The sequence below is a fragment of the Papilio polytes genome, unplaced genomic scaffold (assembly GCF_000836215.1).
Source record: "Papilio polytes unplaced genomic scaffold, Ppol_1.0 DF824024.1, whole genome shotgun sequence".
In the NCBI taxonomy this organism is placed as follows: Eukaryota; Metazoa; Arthropoda; class Insecta; order Lepidoptera; family Papilionidae; genus Papilio; species Papilio polytes.
This window is the reverse complement of record NW_013525180.1, coordinates 3402765-3423248: the sequence shown is the minus strand read 5'-3', so window position 1 is coordinate 3423248 and position 20484 is coordinate 3402765. Positions and strand designations below refer to the sequence as shown.

The window sequence follows — 20484 nt, the reverse complement described above, 5'->3', positions numbered from 1 at the left end:
GTAAACTACAATCGTTTCATTCAAAAACAATGTGGAATAAAAAACAATTTTATTTTTTTAAATATCAGTGGATAGCACAGGTACAGTCGGCAAAATCTACGGTATACCTAATAAGCTAAAATGATATGAACATTCAGAAAAAACGTGGAATTAGAAACAATACAACGCATTTTTTTTAATTATAGTAGATTTTTGTTATTTCACTAATATTTTTTCTAACTATTCTAACTAAGCTTGATTTGTCCTAGGACAGGGGTGGCCATAAATGACACATTACTGATTGCCGCGACTGTCCACTCAGAAATATGTACAGCCGCGGAAATCCGCGGTGTTCCGCTTTTTGTTGTTTTGTTCATTGTAACAAGATAAAATCCGTTTCTTCCTACAAATAGCAAATTATAGATATCAGTGAGAGCGAACGAAGTAATTCCGCGATTGTAGAAATAATTTGCAAATTCACGGCAATCCGCGGCGTTCCACTTGTCTTTATCATTGCAACTAGACAAACTCCGACTCTTCCTATAAACGAGAAAAAAATCTAGCGTTACCTGTTCTACTAATTATGTTAAAGAAATTGAAAAAGAAATGAATTTATTTTATGTTTTAACAGTACGAGTTAACGAATATACCGACACTAAATGTTTCGATATGTACCTATCAGAGTATAGGCGAGCCGGGCACACAGATGACTCTAAAGACGTTCCACTTCGCGGGCGTGGCGTCCATGAACATAACGCAGGGCGTGCCGCGAGTTAAGGAGATCATCAACGCGTCGCGCGTCATCTCCACACCCATCATCACGGCGGAGCTCGCCAGCCCGCACGACCAGGAGTTCGCCAGGAGGGTCAAGGGACGGCTGGAGAAGACCACCCTTGGGGAAGTATGGAACTTACATCATCCTACTAGAAATAATTGTTAGGTGAATCTTACTAATTTTATAAATGCGGAGGATTCTTGGATGGATGTTTGTTAGATTTGGCATAGATGTAGAGGATAGTCTGGAAGAACACATATGCAACTTTTGTTTTTTTTTTAATTCCACGCGAATGGAATCGCGGTCGTAAACTAGTATATAATAGTGTGTTAAAGTTTTCAGGCAGCTGTATAAATAGGTATTCCATAGCTTTTTCTCGCGATTTCACTCGCGAGTAAAAATTAAGTAGCCTATATATTCATGGAAATCCGTTAAACTGTTTTAAAAATATATTAATAAATATCCAACCTTCGTTTTTGTAACAATATAAAAATAGAAACTTAGACCCTTGGTTGCGAAAGCATATGAACAGAACTGATACTTTTTTGAAACCGAAATTGTATGCAAATTTCTGTAGCTCAGTAAATATTTACATATATAGTTGAGAGAACAAATAGAAATCTAAGAGAAATAAAATAAAATAATCTCCCTATATGTCTCTATGTGAATAAGTAAACAGGTAGATTATGTATACTTCAACTATACAAATGAGTCTATACTTGAATGTATACTTGACTCATTTGTATACTTGGAGTATACAAATGAGTCAAGTATACATTTTCATATAACAACGTACATAGACGAGGTGTATTACTTAGTATACAATTTCAGATAAAGACGTACATAGACGAGGTGTATACTTAGTATACAATTTCAGATAAAGACGTACATAGACGAGGTGTATACTTAGTATACAATTTCAGATAACGACGTACATAGACGAGGTTTACCTGCCCAGCGAGTGCTTCCTGCTGATCCGACTGGACGCGGAGCGCATCAAGCTGCTCAGTCTCGAGGTCAACGTGCACACTATCATATACTCGTAAGTGGTACTAACGGGCAAACACTAAAACGACATTTCAATGTAACAGCTCTATAAATAAAGCGACGACTGAACAAGTTACTTTAAATTTTGATGATTGACAGATTGTAAGCTTAAGTAAGTGTTTAAAATTCGTTTCAATATCCGGCTGTTAAATGGATATTTGATCCTAGCTAGAATAAATGATTCAAAATATATACACTAAACATAAATGTAAAATAAAGAAAAATATAAGTCATCTTACTATAAAAATGTTTGTGTTTGTGTTCGCTTATTTCACTAACTGTCAAACATATTTAAAAAAATGTTTTTGCATTTAACAGTCTGATTACTCGTAAAGGTTATAGGCTATATAACTTTACGCTATCGCTCTCAGAAGAGGAGCAGAGGCGAAGTAAAAAATAACATGAAATATTACTTCAAAATCGATAACCGGACTGGTTATTTTAATGTACATACTAATAAATCTACTGTAAGGTACTCCTTAAGTGAGTGAAAAACTCATTATTTCAGTATCTGCACTTCAAAAATAAAAGTGAAGCCTTCCAACGTGTCTGCGGTGTCGGAGTGGGCGGTGAAGGTGCGCGGCGAGGCGGCGCGCGGCCTCAACGCGGCGCTGCAGCAGCTCGCGCGGCAGCTGCCCGCCGTCGTGGTGCAGGGCCTGCCCAAAGTCTCCAGGGCGGTCATCGCTTGTGATGACACTAAGGGCACCAACAGGTATAAACAAATACAGGGTGACCGGTTACACACTAAAGAAGGGCACTCGGTACTCGATTTTTGTTAAGGTTAAAAATATATCTATTTCTATACTAATATAATAAAGCGTAAACACACACTTCTTTGTTGCCTAAGACGTCAGCAATTACAGCATATTTTCGAATAACTTTTTTAATAAAAAGCCCTACACTTACGTCACGCTTTAGGCTATATATTTTCACGCCGTTAAACTTAGGCGTAAATATTTTGGATAAAAACCCTAATGTGGGAAAGAGACCATAAGTTGTTGCCAATATCAAGGAAGCAAGGTTGCCAATGGTTTGTCATCATTTCATGTCATTTTGACATTTGCAATTGATAATTTGACAAACGTGAACAATAAAATGATTTTTTTATAGTTTTATGCGGATAAAGTCGCATGGAACAGCTAGTTAATTATATGTTTTCATATAATGCGCTAAGTGTTATTTATTTTTAAACTATTTAGTTTAGGAGTGAAAATGGATAAAAACCCAATGCAAATAAATTATTTATTCATCTGTAACACTATTAAACATCTCTGAGTGCAATTAAGTAATTGAATTATTTACAAATGTATTGTTTTTTTATAATTTCACAGATACAAACTGTGCGTCGAAGGAGACGGTCTGAGGGATGTCATAGCTACGTTTGGCGTAGACGGAACTAAGACAACGTCGAATAATATTCTAGAGGTAAATTTAAAAAGCGAGCTTATATCGCTTCTGCAGTTTTACTGATCTTGAGGATTTACAAGGACATTGTTCATAACCTCGATGAACCCGCTTCTCATTTGCACTCCTTCTTTTATTAAAAAAAACCGCTTGTGTAGTAAAATAATTCTCATTTATACTTACTGTCTTTACTTATTTCCGCTTATAAAATGACTTTCATGTATACTTACCTCAATGTATACTTACTGCTATGTATATTAACCGCTGTGTATACTAACCGCAATGTATTCTTACCGTTACGTATACTTACCGCAATGTATTCTTACCGTTACGTATACTTACCGCAATGTATTCTTACCGTTACGTATACTTACTGCAATGTATACTTTGCCAGGTGTACAACACGCTGGGCATCGAGGCGGCGAAGTCGACTATCATCAGCGAGATCCAGGGTGTGATGGCGGGGCACGGCATGGCGGTGGACCGGCGCCACGTGGAGCTGCTGGCGGCGCAGATGACGGCGCGCGGGGAAGTCCTCGGCATCACCAGATACGGATTGGCAAGGATGAAGGAATCCGTGCTTAATCTCGCCAGTGTATGTATAAAATAAACTAGATTAGACTTTTTTGGGTCTTTATTCGAAGTTCGATTGTTGTTACTTCAGAAATTAAATAACATAATAATTGATATTTCCGTTACAATTTTAAGTCGTTGAATTTGGATGAAGTGTCAAACGTGCACTCATCCAAATTGAGAGATTTGTATAAGTAAAGTCTTCGAGTAATATAAACTTTGTATTATTAATAATTTTCGCCCGCGCGGAATTAAAAAAAAAGTGAGTAGCCTATGTACTTCCAGACTATCCTCTACATCTATGCCAAATTTCATCAAAATCCATTCAGCCTTTAAGGCTACAAACTCTAACAAACATCCATCCATCTAAACTATGCCATTTATAATATTAGTATGATATATTGTTTTAGTTCGAAAAAACTGCGGACCATTTATTCGACGCGGCGTACTACGGGCAGCGGGACTCGATAGAGGGCGTGTCGGAGTCCATTATAGTGGGCGTGCCCGCAGCCATCGGCACCGGCTGTCTGCAGCTGCTGCACCGACACCAACACGCTGAACACGCTGAACACAAACACGCTGAACACGTCAAGCACGCTGAACACGCTCATACTGAACACAAACACGCTGAACACGCCGCGCCTCAAACACGGCCTTTACTCTTTGATGATCCACAATATCATACTTCAATATGGGAGTAAATTGTGTTATTCTTAATTTAAATATATGTTTGGAAAATAAAAATGTTTTTTTATTTATCCCCTTGTCTTATAGAACTCCAACGAGTAATCTGATAGCTATGTTTTATGACTAGTGGTTACCCGTGACTTTAAGAATGGATTTCTAAAAAGTAGTGTATAATCCTGTATGTTAAATACTTGTTAAATCCAATAAAAATGAGTCCAACCGTTCCGGAGATTACCTTTTTCTTGTATATTACATCACACAGATTTTTTTTTATAAAAATCGTTTGCAATACAAACACAAGTTCGCGAGGCATTTCCCATGTTGTCATTTTTTTTAAATATAAATATACAACTGCAGCCCAATAGTACCGTCGTAAAAATAATAGATGGCGCCACATGTTTTGAACGCGATAAAAAATTACGTGCGCTTTTAGTTTAATTATTACCCAAATTAGGAACTTAATAATAACTCAAACACAACTGGACCGATTTCAAAAATTCTCTCGCCATAAAATGCTACACTATCAGTGAGTAACATAGCGTATATGTTTTTTTTCACGCGGACGAAGTCGCGAGCAACAACTAGTGTATATAGATTATAAAGTCAAATAAAAACGAAACCGATTAACTAAACTTTTATTAAAACTAAAACATTTACAACTAAACTATTACGTATATTACAACTCATACATTATTCCAATATACTTAAATACACACAGAATTAGTTCAGTATTCACTAAGTATGACAAACTGATCAAATCAAATGCAAAAATTGAAAAAACCTTTAATGACGTCATCATGTCACAATCAATAAGGGCTTTAATTATCGAACTTGTAAAACATTCTGTCTCTTTCATTTTTGTTTCATAAAATAAAGACAACACGTTTAAATACAAGAATAATGGTTCACACTTGGCCAGTACAGTTGCTATTGCTTTATGGACTTATTGGCGGTATTTGTTCACACTGGCAGTTGCCAGTCCAGTTATAGCACTACTGACGGCAGTGGGCTGGCCATCGTGCAGCCTCGTCCACTTCTCACTGACTCTCCACAGCCACATGCCCAGCTCGTAGTCCTGCGCCTTCTCTGACGGTGTTGCCAGCTTCATATCCCTATACAAAATATACACATAAACTAATTTACTAATATTAAAAATGTGAAAGTTTAGATGGATGGATGTTTGTTAGAGTTTGCAGCCCAATGAATGGATTTCTATGAAATCAGATATACGCTACTTGCTTGTTTTTTTAATTACACGTGAACGGAGTAACAAGTTAGTACATCATAAGTCAAAAACTAAAACGTTTAGATGTATAGATGAGTTTTAACTACAAATTTATTAACGGATCAAGAAATTATTCACCGATGTAGCAATGTGAAGTCATTATTCCCTGCTAGCTTCAGACGGCGTAAAAATAAAAATGACACCTGTATACTATTCCATATTATAATCTTTCTGCACCTATATTGAAATTTTTTATATTTCAAAAAAGTAAAATCTTACTAACATTATAAATGCGAAAGTTTAGATGGATGGATGTTAGAGTTTGTAGCCTAAACTGCTGAACGGATCTCGATGTTCAGTATAGACGTAGAGGATAGTCTGGACTGGAAGAACACATAGGCTACTCAATTTTATTTAATTCCACGCGGACAGAGTCGCGGGTGAAAGTCTATTATAAAAGTTAACTTACACATAGTAATCACCGGCGCATTTTTCGAGGTGATGATCGAGTGCGGCGTGCAGCACGGTCTGCGCGGCGGCGCGCGGCAGCTTCATCACCGGCCAGAACACCGGGTAGATGATGAAGCGCGTCACACTCTTTGACATCGCCATGTGACGCGTCAGATCCGTGTCAGAGAAGCCGGGGTCCACCGCCGACACTGACACACCGCTCTCTGGTGGAGACACACTGACGCTATTCGACATATTTTTAACTCAATTTTCTAGAAAGAATAATGGAGATAACAGGATATTTACAAAAACTTTCTGAAATGAATTCTGAAATGCCATTTAAAGATATACAGCTATTTGCTTATACTCAGTTTATTCCTAAGTTTTTATGCCGCTTTTATTTGTAAAACTGTAATGGTTTTCGATAATTTAGTCGTGGGCTTCAATCCTGGCATTTGACTATTATTTAAGCCTCACACAAACATATTAACATTATCTGGAATGGTAATACGAAATATTAGTAAATCATTACAAAATTACAAGTAAAAAATAACAAATACAATAGTTTCCGTTTCACACCTAGCAATCTCCTGCCGAGTTCCCGTGCGAAGAGTAAATTGGCGAGTTTAGCCTGGCAGTAGGCGGCGTTGGGCTCGTACTGGCTCATGTTGAGGTCGTCCTTGCGGATGTCGCCGCGTCTGTGCGCGTCGCACGTTACCACCACCACGCGGCTCGGAGCAGACGCCTGTTTATTTATTTTTATAGCAATGCCAACAATACATATTAAAATAAATAACACATTTAAAATAAACATAAACATGTTTCATTTATAAGCAAACACAACATTCATATACCCTATTACATTTAGTAACCATTTACATTATCAGAAACGCTTACTAACTTTAGATGGCAGTTTTGCACGAATTTAATGCAACAGATGCAATGCAAATGTCGGTAAAACGCAAACAGTACTAAATTATGGATAAATGAAACAAGAAAACCGGTCATTAGTCATATTTATGTTTGTTTCGATTTATATTAGTTAATTATAATTTTTGTGTTTCTATATTGTACTTACCCGTAAGCTCATAATTCCAATATGTAATAACATTTTTTTCATTGTAAGCGAAACATTCTTTTTTTATGAGAATAAAGTACATTTAAGTAACAGTAACACAAGTTTCAATATTGTAATAGTTACCAACCTTCAAAGTATCCAGCAGTAAATTGGTGAGCAGGAAATGTCCCATGTGGTTGACACCGAGTTGTGTTTCAAAGCCGTCCTTCGTCACACCCTTGGGTGTCTCCATCACACCGGCGTTGTTCACCAGTATGTCTAGCTTAGGCTCCTCGGATTTGAACCTGGGTAGTTTGTAAAAATATAGGAGATGGTCCTTCGAGCAGGATGTTTTGGTTATTTCTTTAGTTCAGAGTTACAAAGATTTTAGCCCTGGATCTTTTTAAATGTGGAAGAGGCGATGGAGACGAATTCTGTAACCTCTTCCGTTAGGTTAAGGGTTTAAGTTATTGTTATTCCTTCGTAAATTTGTACCTGTCAACGAATTCTCTGACGGAGGCAAGCGAGGCGAGATCACAGGGTCGGCAATAGACGAACTTGTTGCCCGTTTCTAGAACGATTTCACGTCGCGTCTCCTCGCAGCTCTTCATATCGCGACATGCCATAAACACCTAAATATAAGTCAAATTAAACAACCCTCTTCTCGATAATAAAAGTGTCCATTATTGTAGATTTTGTGACTAAGTTGAGCACCTTAGCTCCCCTCTTGGCAAACTCCCATACAGTCTCTTTGCCGATTCCGGTGTTAGCGCCGGTGATGATCACCGTCTTGCCTTCCGCCTTCACGTTGCGGTCGAACGGCTGCCCGCTGTGCATGTCCCTACATATACACAATATTGGGCTAAGTTAAAGAAATTTTTAATGCGGTCGAGGACTCGTAGTCAAGACTGGCAAATACTGGCTAATTAGCCAGTGTCAATCAAAATATAAGCGTCGGTGGCTCAGTGATTTAAGCGTCGGTGGCTCAGTGGTTTAAGCACTTGACTTGTAATCTACAGGTCTTGGGTTCGAATCCCGCCGTGTATCAATTTGATTTCCGATTTTTCGAATTTTCATATGTACATAATTTACCCGACGTTCTTACGGTGAAGGAAAACATCGTGATGCAACCTGCACATATCGGCGAAGAAATTCAAAGATATGTGTGAAGTCGACCAATCCGCACTGGGCCAGCGTGGTTGACTATGGCCTAATCACCCTAATTAGGGTAGGCTCCGAGCCCCTCGGTGGGGACGTATAGCTGGTGATGAAGATGATGATGAATCAAAATATAATTATTGCTCTTAATAAGAGAGTCAGGGCACAAAGACTGTCAGTTCTAAGTCTTTACTAAGTTGTTAAAAACCGGTGGCTCGAAGTTAATCTATAAACTAAGTACAAAGTAATTTACTTGAACAAGCAAAGCGCGCCGGCTGTGGCCGCCACCCCGGTGATCACTGTGATAGGCAAGTTGGGGATCCACATGCCTGAAAAAAAGCACATCTTATAATCAAGTGACATAACGGAGATATTAATTTACCTTTAGAAAAAGAAATTACTAACTGTAGTTGAAAGTAAAATTGAAGTAGTTACTTATCGCGGCTCAAACATTGAATTTTAAAATCTACTTATTTATTACCTGATTTTTTTTAATTAAAGTCGTAGTAGACAGGACGAAGGGGAGAGCCTCTCCCGTGATTATCTGCTGGCTACGCCCATAATGACTGCAACCCACTAATTACTAGTATTTTAAATTTAGGCAGACATTTCATTGGTCCTACTGAGCCGGACTTATTTGAAACACGTAGTTAATTTAGTGGTGAAATAATAGCAAATGAAAAACAATATATATTTTAATATTTTATATATTCTTTTCTTAATTTTACACGTGTAAATGTTACTAGTAGTGTTGCGTTTAATTATTTTACAGTGCCGAAACTAAATCTTATACGAATTATTTACGTTTGCTTTATTACTCGGAAATATGTGATTTGTTTGACGCGTGACTTTTTAAAGCAATGTTCTTTTACTTCCATTTTTTAAATTACAGAGTTCAAAATGGTGCGAAGTTCAGCTTACAACAAAAAAAACACTGAAATCAGACAATTGAAGCACAACCATGATAATTAAATTTAATAGGAACCATTTATACAAAAACAATGATCTAAATTCAACTAATTTTACTCAATTGCTGGTATAAAAATATTAATGAAATTAAAAAAAAACAAAGTTCCTTCCTGATCAACCAAACCAATAATCAACGCCATCTATCCTATCAAATTGGAAACACTTTTTAAGTACTGTATGTAGTCATTTTGAACTCAAATATACAATCACATATTTCCGGATTTTATTTAATACATAAGCTATTTCAGTCTGCAAAGGGAAGATCTACAACAGTTAAAACATAGATATGTAAACTATAGATGGAGTGTTACATACAAATTTGACGTCAGTGTCCCCGCAGGCTTTGTATCGGCCTATTGTTCAGTAAGTTTCATGAACGCTCGACTGCCCATCAGAAACAATCGGCCTATAAAAAGTCTACTCTGTGAAGCTCGAATAGAGTCGATTTTTGGAAATCGTAGGACAATACAAGTTTACTCCAAATCTACTGGCTTTTTTCTTTTTTTACTCCGTATTAGCTACCTATGGGTTATACATCTATGTTTAAAGTTGCGTTCTCGAAACGTGCGAAGGGTGACGCACAGTGGGCTTAAATCTTGATTTTCACGGACATTTTCATCTGATTTTTTTGCATGTCTGTCACTTGAGAATTTAGCTTACTGTGCCTGCTTCGCCCATCGCAAATTTCGAGAGCGCCTAACTATTTAAAAAAAAAAAGTTTCATCTCTTATAATAAAATGTAACTTTTTTCGCCGGCTGGTTCTATGTCGGTCTTAAAGGGACTAGATTCAGTTTTATTATATAAAAATATATATCTCTATGTTAATGAAAAGCTGACAAGAAATCACAATTACAACAGATCACAACTTAAACATTTCAAATACTATGAATTCATACTGTGGAAACATTCACACAAACATGTTTCGAAACATACTTGTGTATCATCAGTGCAAATTCATTCACAACTAAAATTATATTTATGTGAAAATATAAATATTTACAATAAAAAAAAAACAATACAATCTATTTTTTAATGAGGAATTAATCTTCAAATAATTTCTGAATTTAAATCTATTTAATAAGTCATTTTAGAATAATAAATGCATAATAAAGTAAAAAATAAAATGTACATTATTTTTGGAATAAAATAGATCTAAAAGCCGACAGTAACATCTGAAACAAATATTCCAAGAAAACTAAAAGCCAATAACCATTAAATGAAAAAAAAAGCTTCAGGTTCTAGAACTATTAAATAATAATGAGATTTCATATACAAAGTATTTAACATGAATAATAAAATAACATAAAACGTTACATAGATCTTATTAATTTTAACACTCATATTGCTTATGGTTAATATAGAAAAAAAACTATGGTCCTTAAATAATAATTTCCTTGTAACTTAAAATTAAAAATCAATAATAAAAAAGGTAGTTAGCTGGTTGTAATTATAGCTAGTACTCGACCACAATAACACATCACTGTACATAATCTTCGAAGAATTAAATTACCTTTCCACTCAAATTCAAATTTATTTCTATAACGAGCTGTCGCCCGCAAACTTCGTTAGCGTGGAATTTAAAAAAAACGGTTGTCTATAGCATTCCCGCGTGCATCTACTTTGTACCAGCTACTTTCCGGTCAGTCACGTCCAAATCGGTTCACCCGTTACAAAGATAGTTGTCGGGTCGCTATTTTGACAGCGCGGAATTTAAAAAGTAGCCTATATGTCCGTCGATGTAAGCTACCCTTCAGTGAAAGTTAGTCAAAATCAGCCAAGCCGTTTCATAGATTACCCTAAACAAACGTGGCTTGCGGACAGACAGACAAAATTTAAAGTGATTTTCGTTATTAGCAACGCAAATACATCATTTTCCCGAAATCTGGAATTGTTCTTTTGATGTTACAATAGAACACTATAAAAACCTACATTTTAGCAAGTACTTTGATAAATTACGATACAAGAAAATAAGCAAAAGGCAAGGCAAATTAAAATCAATACTAGCAAATACTTGATTTTATCATTTAGAGTGCGCGCACATCTTTGACTAAACTACCGCATGACTGTTTAGTCTCGTTTTTTTTGTGACTGAATGGCCACTGTTTTCCTTAAAGAGGCATTTACAGATTCACCGGGCTTGAGGTGGCCGAGCGCAGATGGCGCTCAGCATAAACCTCGTTTATGAGTAACTAAGCTCGAGGACTCCCTCAGGAGCCTCGGCACGAGCCGTTACTTCGTTATTATTACCGGATTGGTTTAGTCTCGCTATTTCTTTGTGCTTATATTTACGTGCGCACATCGCTCGACTAGTTGAGCAACTAAGCAGTTGAATTTTGCGAAACAATCAACAATCGCACAACGGTCGTGCGATAGTTTAGTCAAAGGAGTGCGCCCGCTCTTATGCTGTACAAATTATGACGTCATGTTCTTGTGATGTTATTTTGTTCGAGTAGTATTACCTATAATACCTAAAACTAGTTATAAAATTGACAGATTTATAAAACTGTAAGTTGTGGGTTCCAACAAAACAGTCAACATATAGTCATCTCACTCACTCTCTGAAGAAACAGAGATAGCAAGATGTCTTTAAAATTGTATTGACAATACCCACTGTAAATGAAATATACATTTCGTTAATAAATTATTATAGATTTTGAGTATATACATTCGAAGGCTTCTTCAACTTAAATTTACATATGTAACGATATCACATGTGCTTCTTTACATATAGTGCACTTTATATACTTTAGATTTCCAAAATCTGTATTATACAAAAAGAAATTTAAATAAGTGTGGATTGATTTTCTATTGCCAAATAATTAGGTCCTTTGAGCCGGATTCTAAAATCAAACATGCTTTGCTTTTATGGTCAATAAAAATAATTCCAATCACAGACAAATCCAAATTTTTATCTGAAAAGCACATTAAAGTCATCTTTTTTGAGTACAGATAAGAATATAAATAGATATTTTTATGTCCAACCATAAACATGCGTTCTTTTCATATTTTAGAAAATGTTACTGATTTGATTTTTAAATTCTTGGTTACACTATGTCCGTTTTATTTAATGTTACCAATACTCACAAACAGAGTATAAGGTAATTTTAGTTTTATTATTTACAGAAGGTTGGGATTTAAAGTGGCAGTGAAGTGTTTATAATTTGTCAGCTGGTTTTAAAATGTGTCTTGAATTTGTCTACCATGGGTTCACATTGCTTAAACATTTACATAAAACATGTTATGTCTTTGTTAAAAGAGCCTCAAATTACATTGTCTTATGTATTTTTAAGCAAAGAATTTTTTAAATTAAAATAACAGTATAAGCTTCACATTTAAACGAAATATTGATATGATTCAGTTTACTATTACATTAATAATGTTAATATACATAATGAATAAAGTTGAAAAAATAATGGATTAAAGTTATGTTTTATTATATACAACTATATAGTTATTTAATTGCTCCCTTAGGTACATCTAAAAAGTATGTGTTTATTCTATTCTCTATATTTTAAAGGGCAAAGTAACTTTTAATTAAACCTTACAATGTAATAATTATGTGCAAGAGAGCAATTCCCTTAAATAAGGAAATATGTACACACTATGTGCAAGTGGGATTGTGTATGTAAATTTAATTAATCTAATGAAGCTTTCATATGTTTTAATGTTTGAATGCTTGATAACTAGACATTTGGTGTGTTAAACAATATGATAGGACTATGTTTCGGAATTGATAAGTGTGCTACAACCTTAAAACTGAAATTAGGGTATCAGGTATTATGTTTGAACTTATATAGATTGTTTTTTCACTTTTATTTGTAAACGTAATTATTTAAAATAAAGATTTAAATGAGATTAAGATAGTGGAAAGATTTGTGCACACTGGCTCTTAGCCGGAATAGTCATTTTTGTTTGATTTTGAGCCATTATTAAGGCAACATTGATTTTCAAATCCTTGTACTAAACTTAGTGATCTTTGACTAGTAATTAACACAGTTTCATTGAAGATTAACTTAGTTTGTTTAAAGTAGTTGTGCTTTTCGATTTTGTATCGTTTGGAAGCGGCCTGGCTATCCCAACTCTAACAATACCTCTCGGCGCACCCTTCAGTGCCTGAACAGCTTGGTCCAGGGTTGCATTCTTTATACTACCTCCATTAACTGACATAACACGGTCACCTGGAGATATCTCTCCATTCTTCTCCGCAACACCACCAGGGACTAAACTTCTTACAACAATTACTGTCCCATGCGGGTCAATAGGGTCTTGATAATCCAATATTGAGAAACCTAACCCTTGATCCCCCTTTATTAACTCAACAATGTCCTCTTTACTCTGCCACATAGCTAAACCGGTCACATACTCCAAGGAACGGGATTTCTTTGATAGTTCCGAATGATTTGTTAGAGTTGCAGTACTTGAAGTGTTAATTGAGGTATCCGATTGCGCTTTAACTATTGTAGTTAGATTATTAAGGCTGCCGGAAATTATCTTTCTAGCCTCAAAGCCTTCTCTGTCAGGTGCCAAGTTGATTAGTGGTCTTGGACCACTCTCTGTGTTGCTTCTCGCGCAGACCAGTCTGACTCTGTTTGGCAGCTGCTTTAGTATATTTACAACTTCTGTGTGAGTTAAACCGTGAAGTCTGTACTCATTAGCTTCAAGCAGCTCATCTCCTGCATTTAATGTGCCCTGTTGTCCAACTGGCCCCTCAGGGAGGACTGATCTGATGTAATGATGTGGTCTCACTTCCTGTCCCCCCTCAACATCCACAGTGCCTTCTAGACTTATCCCTAAACCTGAAAGCTTGTTGACTTCAGCAATTATTATTTGCTTTTCAGGTCCTATTTCTTCTTGCCACTTCTGTCTCACTACTTCTTTGTCAATGGCAAGAATCTCATCAAGCCTGTGGTCTAGTTCTTCTTGTGTTGGTTCATTCACTTCATTCTCCCCTACCTCTAGGACACCAGAGTCTATAGTAGTGTTTGACTCAGGCTCAGGTTCAATTTCTGTTATACTATTTTCTGCTTGTGAGGGAACTGGAAACCATGACAGGGTAGTAGTTGATGGTGAGGGAGAACTGGGACGTTCTTCATTAAATATAGCTAGTTGCAGATGCTCAAACTTTGGACCTCGCAAATATCTTTCTAAAACCAGATGTAGTTATCCCTGTGTTTCTTAAAATTTCCACTGCTTGGGGGTTACTCTTATCAGCTAGTGAGACACCATCCACTTCTATGATTCTATCATTTAACTTAATCTTTCCACTTTGTTCTGCGCTGCTGCCTTCAATAATACTTTTAACGAATATACCTGACAACTCCTCCTTCTCACAGACATATCCTGCTACAGTTATGCCCAAGCCATAAACATTTTTATTCAAATCAACATGGACAGTTTCAACTTCAGGCAGTGGTGGTAACTCCACAGGCACAGTAATTGTAATAGTCGGGGAGACCACCTGAGCAACTACCGGATGATCTGGTATCTGCTGAGGATTGTCACCGATAATACTAACAGCCGCCGCTACTGATTCCACATGTCCATTCTGTCCATTAATATACTCTGGATAGCACTGAGATAGATCGTACACGGCGCCATAACCACTCTCGATGAGGTGTCGATCGAGCAATTCCGGATCAGCTAGCAACTTTGTAGGTACGAGTGCAGTCCCAGGAATAGGCGCCCTCAGAGCTGTGGCCGGGTCGGCGGGGCGTGCCACCAACAAACGTACCGAGGGGCCAGCCTGACGCAATACTGCAGCAACCTGCTCGGAGGTGAAGCCGCGCAAGTTGATCGAGCCTACTTGCAGCACGTGATCACCGCTCTGCAGCCGGCCGTCTTTATCCGCGATGCCGCCGGGCAGCACGTATTTGATAACTACACCCGTGCTCCTCCCGCCTACTAGATTGAACCCGAGGCCGTTGCCGTCGTTCGTGAGATCGACGACTTCCACCTGCGCCCATTCGGTGCTTAACACCATCGTCCTCCTCACCATCGAGGCCCAATGTTACGTGATGCGCACGGCACCGACCACGCCGAGGTTATGCCTCCTCGGCAGCAACATTGCGGAGCGGTCCTTGATAAATCACTTTGACACACCCGATTTATTGCAAAACGCGTTATCGTGCGAAGTTTTACATAAAATTCCGTAAATTATGAATAAAAATGACATTTACATACTCACTGAAACTGAGACAGCGAGAATGTGGCCAGCTGCAAGCAAGTGTTCCCGACGAATAAAATTATTATCTAAAAATCACAAAACTTATGTCATACATTTTCATTAAAATTGTTGATTTTTTTTAATAATAATGGAAGATTTAAATGTTAAACAATCGTGGCTTTTTTGAAAGTGCACAGTCCTGCAAATTAATTTTAAAGGCCCTACAAGCCATATTTCAAAGTTTTCGTTTAATTTAAAATGTTCTATCTATATTTCATGGACACCCTATGTACTCATAAGTTTCTTGACAAACAGAAACATAAATGCAAGAGATTTTTTAAAACTTTGAATAATTAAAAAATGAATTATGAAGACATCCTATTCAGTTAAAACATGGCTAAGATAATTTAATGAGGGTAAAATAATCAAGGACAAGACTTTCAGGAAATGTCCTAGTTATATTTCAATCATTGTTAATTGAGGTTCGATATTTACAATTTACACCTAGACGGCTTAGGAATAAGGAGGGACGGTAAGCTGGCAAGCGTATGAAAAAATAAACATGTATAGTTAATTGCGCCATCTATGATACAAATAGTAACGAGGTTTTATTTGCCAAAATGCAAAACAAACATAGTTCATACTTTGCATACTAGATGACGCTATTTGCAGGTCATTGTACCTAAAATATTGGATGTGATGCAACTGCTGTACCATGCTATACAAAAATGATATTTTCCAATAAGAAAAGTAGACAAATTTCCAATTAAACAGTTTTATAGACAGTTATAATTTTTCCTAGCTACGAACAGTTCGACTCTTCATTTTAAACATAGCGTCTGTAGCAGTCTATAATATGTAAATAAATGAAATACTTACTTTAATGGTGGTTTTTTTACTTTAACTTGCAACATATTAGTATAGATCTAGATTTATCTACTCTGATATGTCAACTGAGTGAGTTATTGGCAATTTAACAAGTTTGCTGTTTATTATTCCACATATAATATACATAGAGGCAGCATTTATGAAGTGCGTTTTATTATAAAGAGAAAATAGAGATAGAAAGAGATAGGTATATTTTAAAATGTTTCGACTTTTTTTCTTAATCCAAGAACTTGGGCATGATGCACACCTCTTGCTTATTTTACGTGCATTTTGTCTTCATTCAAACCACAGATAATACTATACTAATGCGCGGTTCACATTTGGCCAGTACAGTTGGACAGTAGCGTAAGCCATTATTTTCTTTTTTAAGTTATTTTGTCTCCGTCTGGCTGGCTTTTATATATAAATAAAATAAAGTACTTATATAATAATAAAACATACTTAAATAATAAATAATACCAGACGCGATTCTTTCGGCAGGGGTGTTATTATTATTATTGATTCCCTAGCACCAGTTAGTGTTCACATTATCCCTGTCGAATGCCAGTCCAGTTGTTGGGAGCTATGGTCCTACTGTACTGGCCATGTGTGAACCGGGAATAATACACACATACATTCAAACATACTTTTCTTCCTTAATCTTATTCTTTGGTTAAAAAAAACGCCATAAAAGTGGATAAACCTTTATTAAACGTATACTTTTTAATAACATGATAACAAGTCATGATAACGCTAATATTACGATACAATAACTTACTTATTTAGTTTTACAGCTAAACTCCCACAAACTTCATCGCAATGTCAAACAGTCTAATTACAAATGGACGTTTACGTGATACAAAATAAATTTTATAATACAATGGACACGTCAGAATTTGAATTTCATATAACTCTTTATGTGCTTCTCCTCCTTCGTCGATTTAGAGTAGGCAACGCATCTGCAATTGCGGATGTCTATGGGCAGCGGTCGCCATTTTAGCGGATTTAGGTGGCCGCTTGCTCGTTTGCCACCTTTTTGTATAAAAAAAATCAATATTTGCAATACATTATTTCTTAAGCAATAGACTTTGTCCACGCGAAATTAAAATTAACTTGTTAGTTAGCGTATGTGTTCTTTCATACTTATTTACAACTGTAACTAACATCGAGATCCTTCGAGTTGTTGTAGGGTAAAACCGGGATAGATGCTGCAAAGGGATAGGTGCCTCATATTTGAAAAACGAAATTTCCCGTAATCGCAATAAGGAACCGCATCTCCCCCTCACCTTATTTAGGCGCAGATAGTGGTGCTATGAGGAAGTGTTTTAAAATATAGCATTTTGCTAGCTATCTTAAAAGAATTTTTAGTATAAAATTAGTGTTTTTTAAATTAGACGTTTTTTTCAAAAAGTGGGGCATCTATCCTTATTTTACCCTAGATTCCTTCTAACAGACATCCATCTAAACTTTCGCATTTATAACATTAGTAAGGTAGTAACTTTACCTACTAATCAAGTACCTACAATATTGAGGTCTATATAGATATTACCTAAATAAAATTTTGTAAACGTTATTTTATAAAGTTTAGTTGGTACAGTTATATCTGTGCAATGAAAACTAAAGGTTTCTATCTGATCTTGAATATATCAACAAATTTATCTACATAGTCGAATTCAATGGAATTATTTACACATTTTGGATGACCAGCAATCACAGTTTATTTCTGTATATTTTTTATTAAATAAAACCTTATAGGCTGCACATTTTCACGCAAAACGACAAAGAGAAAGAGACAAAAATTGCAAACCAATAGCAGCAAACTATGTTGCCATGGTAACAGTTATTGTTAGGTAATGGTAAATGTCTTCGTTGTCTTATGAGCATTTTAATTTTGATTTTTGCAAATAACATACGGAACCTTACTAATATTATAAATGCGAAAGTTTAGATGGATGGATGTTTGTTAAAGTTTGTACCCTAAACTACTGAACTAATCTCGATGAAATTTGGCACAGATGTACTTTTGTTTATTTTTAATTCCACGCGGACGGAGTTGCGAGCGAAAGCTAGTGTGAACAATAACATAATGTTTTTCATCACGCAAATGAACCGCACGGGAGCTGTAAGTTTGAGATATATTATCTACTAGCTTTCGCCCGCGACTCCGTTGTGGAATTAAAAAAAGCAAAAATAAGTAGCCTATGTGTTTTTCCAGACTATCCTCTACATCTGTGCCAAATCTCATTGAGATCCGTTCAGCCGTTTAGGCTACAAATTCTAACAAACGTCGATCAATCCATCCATCTATCTAAACTTTGCTTTTTTTTTTGACTTGTTGTCACTGTTTGCCTTGAAGAGGCATTTACAGATTCACCGGGCTTGAGGTGGCCCAGCGCAGATGGCGCTCTGCCTAAACCTCTTTTATGAGTAACTATGCTCGAGGGCTCCCTCAGGAGCCTCGGCTCGGGCCGTTACTTCGTTATTATTACCGGATTGGAAAAAACTTTGGCATTTCATAATATAAGTAAGAAGTAAGATTAGTAAGATGGATTTATTTTAGAACGTTTCAGTGTTTAAATTAAAATACAAACAGGCCTAAGTACCTAAGAGGTCTGTGATTACAATCTAATAATAATAAAATTGTTTACACAGTTTTATTGTAATCTTTCATTTCTTTTGAATTATGTACATTTATTTACATCTGTGTTTGTGTGAAAATATATTACATAGATATATACATAAGATAACTTATACAAAACGATGAATTTTTGTTCCCAAGTCTTGTATAATAAAAGTTACGTGAGTCCAAACATTAAGATGACCATATTCGACCCAGGAACCTCATTACAGACTCAGAATATTGAATTTTTCACACTTTTTATTGTTATCGTTGGCTTCCTCCCGCAGTATACTATCAAAAATATTTTTGTATCTGTCACGATATGTTAAGATATTTTTGTATAAACATCTGAACAGTAAAAACCCACGCTTAAGAGATGACAAATAAATAAGCACAACAACAAGTAACTAGCATTAAAGATAGCATATTACTCGTATAAGCAAACTTAACTTTAACTTGAATATCTTAACATTATTCCCGTGACTTCGTCATCAACAAGTTACTATACGTCCCCATTTGGCTCGGAGACTACCCTAAGTTAGAGGTTACTACACCTTAGTTAACCTCGCTGCCCACTTAGCAAGTAAAGATACTTATATGCAGGTTGCATCATGATGTTTTCCTTCACCGTAAGAACGACTTCATCAGCGCATACAATAGTCGAAGTTACTTCCGTACACATAATTTATTTTCGTGTATAAATCTTGACGGTACGGACTAACGGACAGACAAAATGTTGACAAAACTTTATCGGTACAGTTGAAAATGACAGTTGAAAATATGATAACTATGCAGTTAAAATAAAACGTGTGTAGCAGGCTTTACAGTGACAGGTGTTCCATTGCCGTGATACTTCTATTGACACATAGTCTTTGTATTCTAAATGAAAGGGATATTAATAGAATTGTGATTATATAATAATAATAATACAAGTATACTTCGACAAATTGGACACTACTGCTTTGTTAGGCACAACACTTGTCGTCAGATCAACAATAAATATACTTTGTCTTACTTGTTCTCTAAACTTAAATCACAAATATACAATGCTTTTGCTGATAGCCTATTGCAAAAAATTTTAAGTTTTTTAACTATGCTACTCACTTCTTAACGATTACTATTTTATTTCCTATTACAAACGTTATAAAATGTCTGCGAGAGAACGTAACTTATCAGAGAGACAGAGAAACGGTTGATCAGATTCACAAACGATCCGAGAACGCAAGACAACTGATGTGTGGCGAAGATGAAGGGGCGCGAGCGAGCGCGGCGCAGCCCCGCGCGGGCCGCGGCACACTGCGCGCGGCGCACTCCCGGCGCCCGGCGCGGAACCCCGGCCACGCCTCTGCACGCCCCGCGCCGCCCGGCCAATGGCGCGCGCGCCCCACCGCGCCGGGGCCGGGGCGTGGGGCGGTGCGCGGGGCGGGCGGCGGGCGGGGCGGTCGAGTGGTGCGCCGCGCCGGGGGCTCCGGGCGCCACTCTCGCCCCGAGAGCCACTAGAGGCTGAGC

At 36.8% G+C, this 20484-nt stretch overlaps 2 protein-coding genes and 1 pseudogene across 4 annotated transcripts in view; 1 reads left to right on the top strand and 2 right to left on the bottom strand.

Moving 5' to 3' along the window:
* Window positions 1-4516, top strand: part of LOC106100940 (DNA-directed RNA polymerase III subunit RPC1) — an 18445-nt gene extending 13929 nt beyond the window's left edge. Inside the window, exons 22-28 of the mRNA XM_013280005.1 lie at window positions 69-85; window positions 611-880; window positions 1678-1796; window positions 2310-2513; window positions 3133-3226; window positions 3600-3800; window positions 4189-4516. Of these exons, the coding sequence (XP_013135459.1) occupies window positions 69-85; window positions 611-880; window positions 1678-1796; window positions 2310-2513; window positions 3133-3226; window positions 3600-3800; window positions 4189-4479 (1196 nt within the window). The 3' untranslated portion in view covers window positions 4480-4516. The remainder of the gene's footprint in view (window positions 1-68; window positions 86-610; window positions 881-1677; window positions 1797-2309; window positions 2514-3132; window positions 3227-3599; window positions 3801-4188) is intronic.
* A 567-nt stretch (window positions 4517-5083) lies between these two features.
* LOC106101120 (retinol dehydrogenase 13-like) lies at window positions 5084-15580 on the bottom strand. 3 transcript variants are annotated; one of them, XM_013280239.1, is made up of 8 exons: window positions 15510-15580; window positions 8609-8684; window positions 7912-8038; window positions 7693-7829; window positions 7346-7502; window positions 6720-6885; window positions 6160-6364; window positions 5084-5577 (listed from the first exon to the last, which is right to left on the bottom strand). In XM_013280239.1, exons 2-8 carry the CDS (start codon window positions 8680-8682, stop codon window positions 5409-5411), a joined length of 1035 nt encoding a protein of 344 aa, XP_013135693.1. In that variant the 5' UTR covers window positions 8683-8684; window positions 15510-15580; the 3' UTR covers window positions 5084-5408. The 3 variants fall into 3 exon arrangements, with proteins under 3 accessions (XP_013135693.1, XP_013135692.1, XP_013135694.1); XM_013280238.1 differs by having other exon boundaries at window positions 15506-15562; XM_013280240.1 differs by having other exon boundaries at window positions 15502-15523.
* Window positions 11506-15543, bottom strand: LOC106101119 (annotated as a pseudogene).
* Window positions 15581-20484: the final 4904 nt, after the last annotated feature.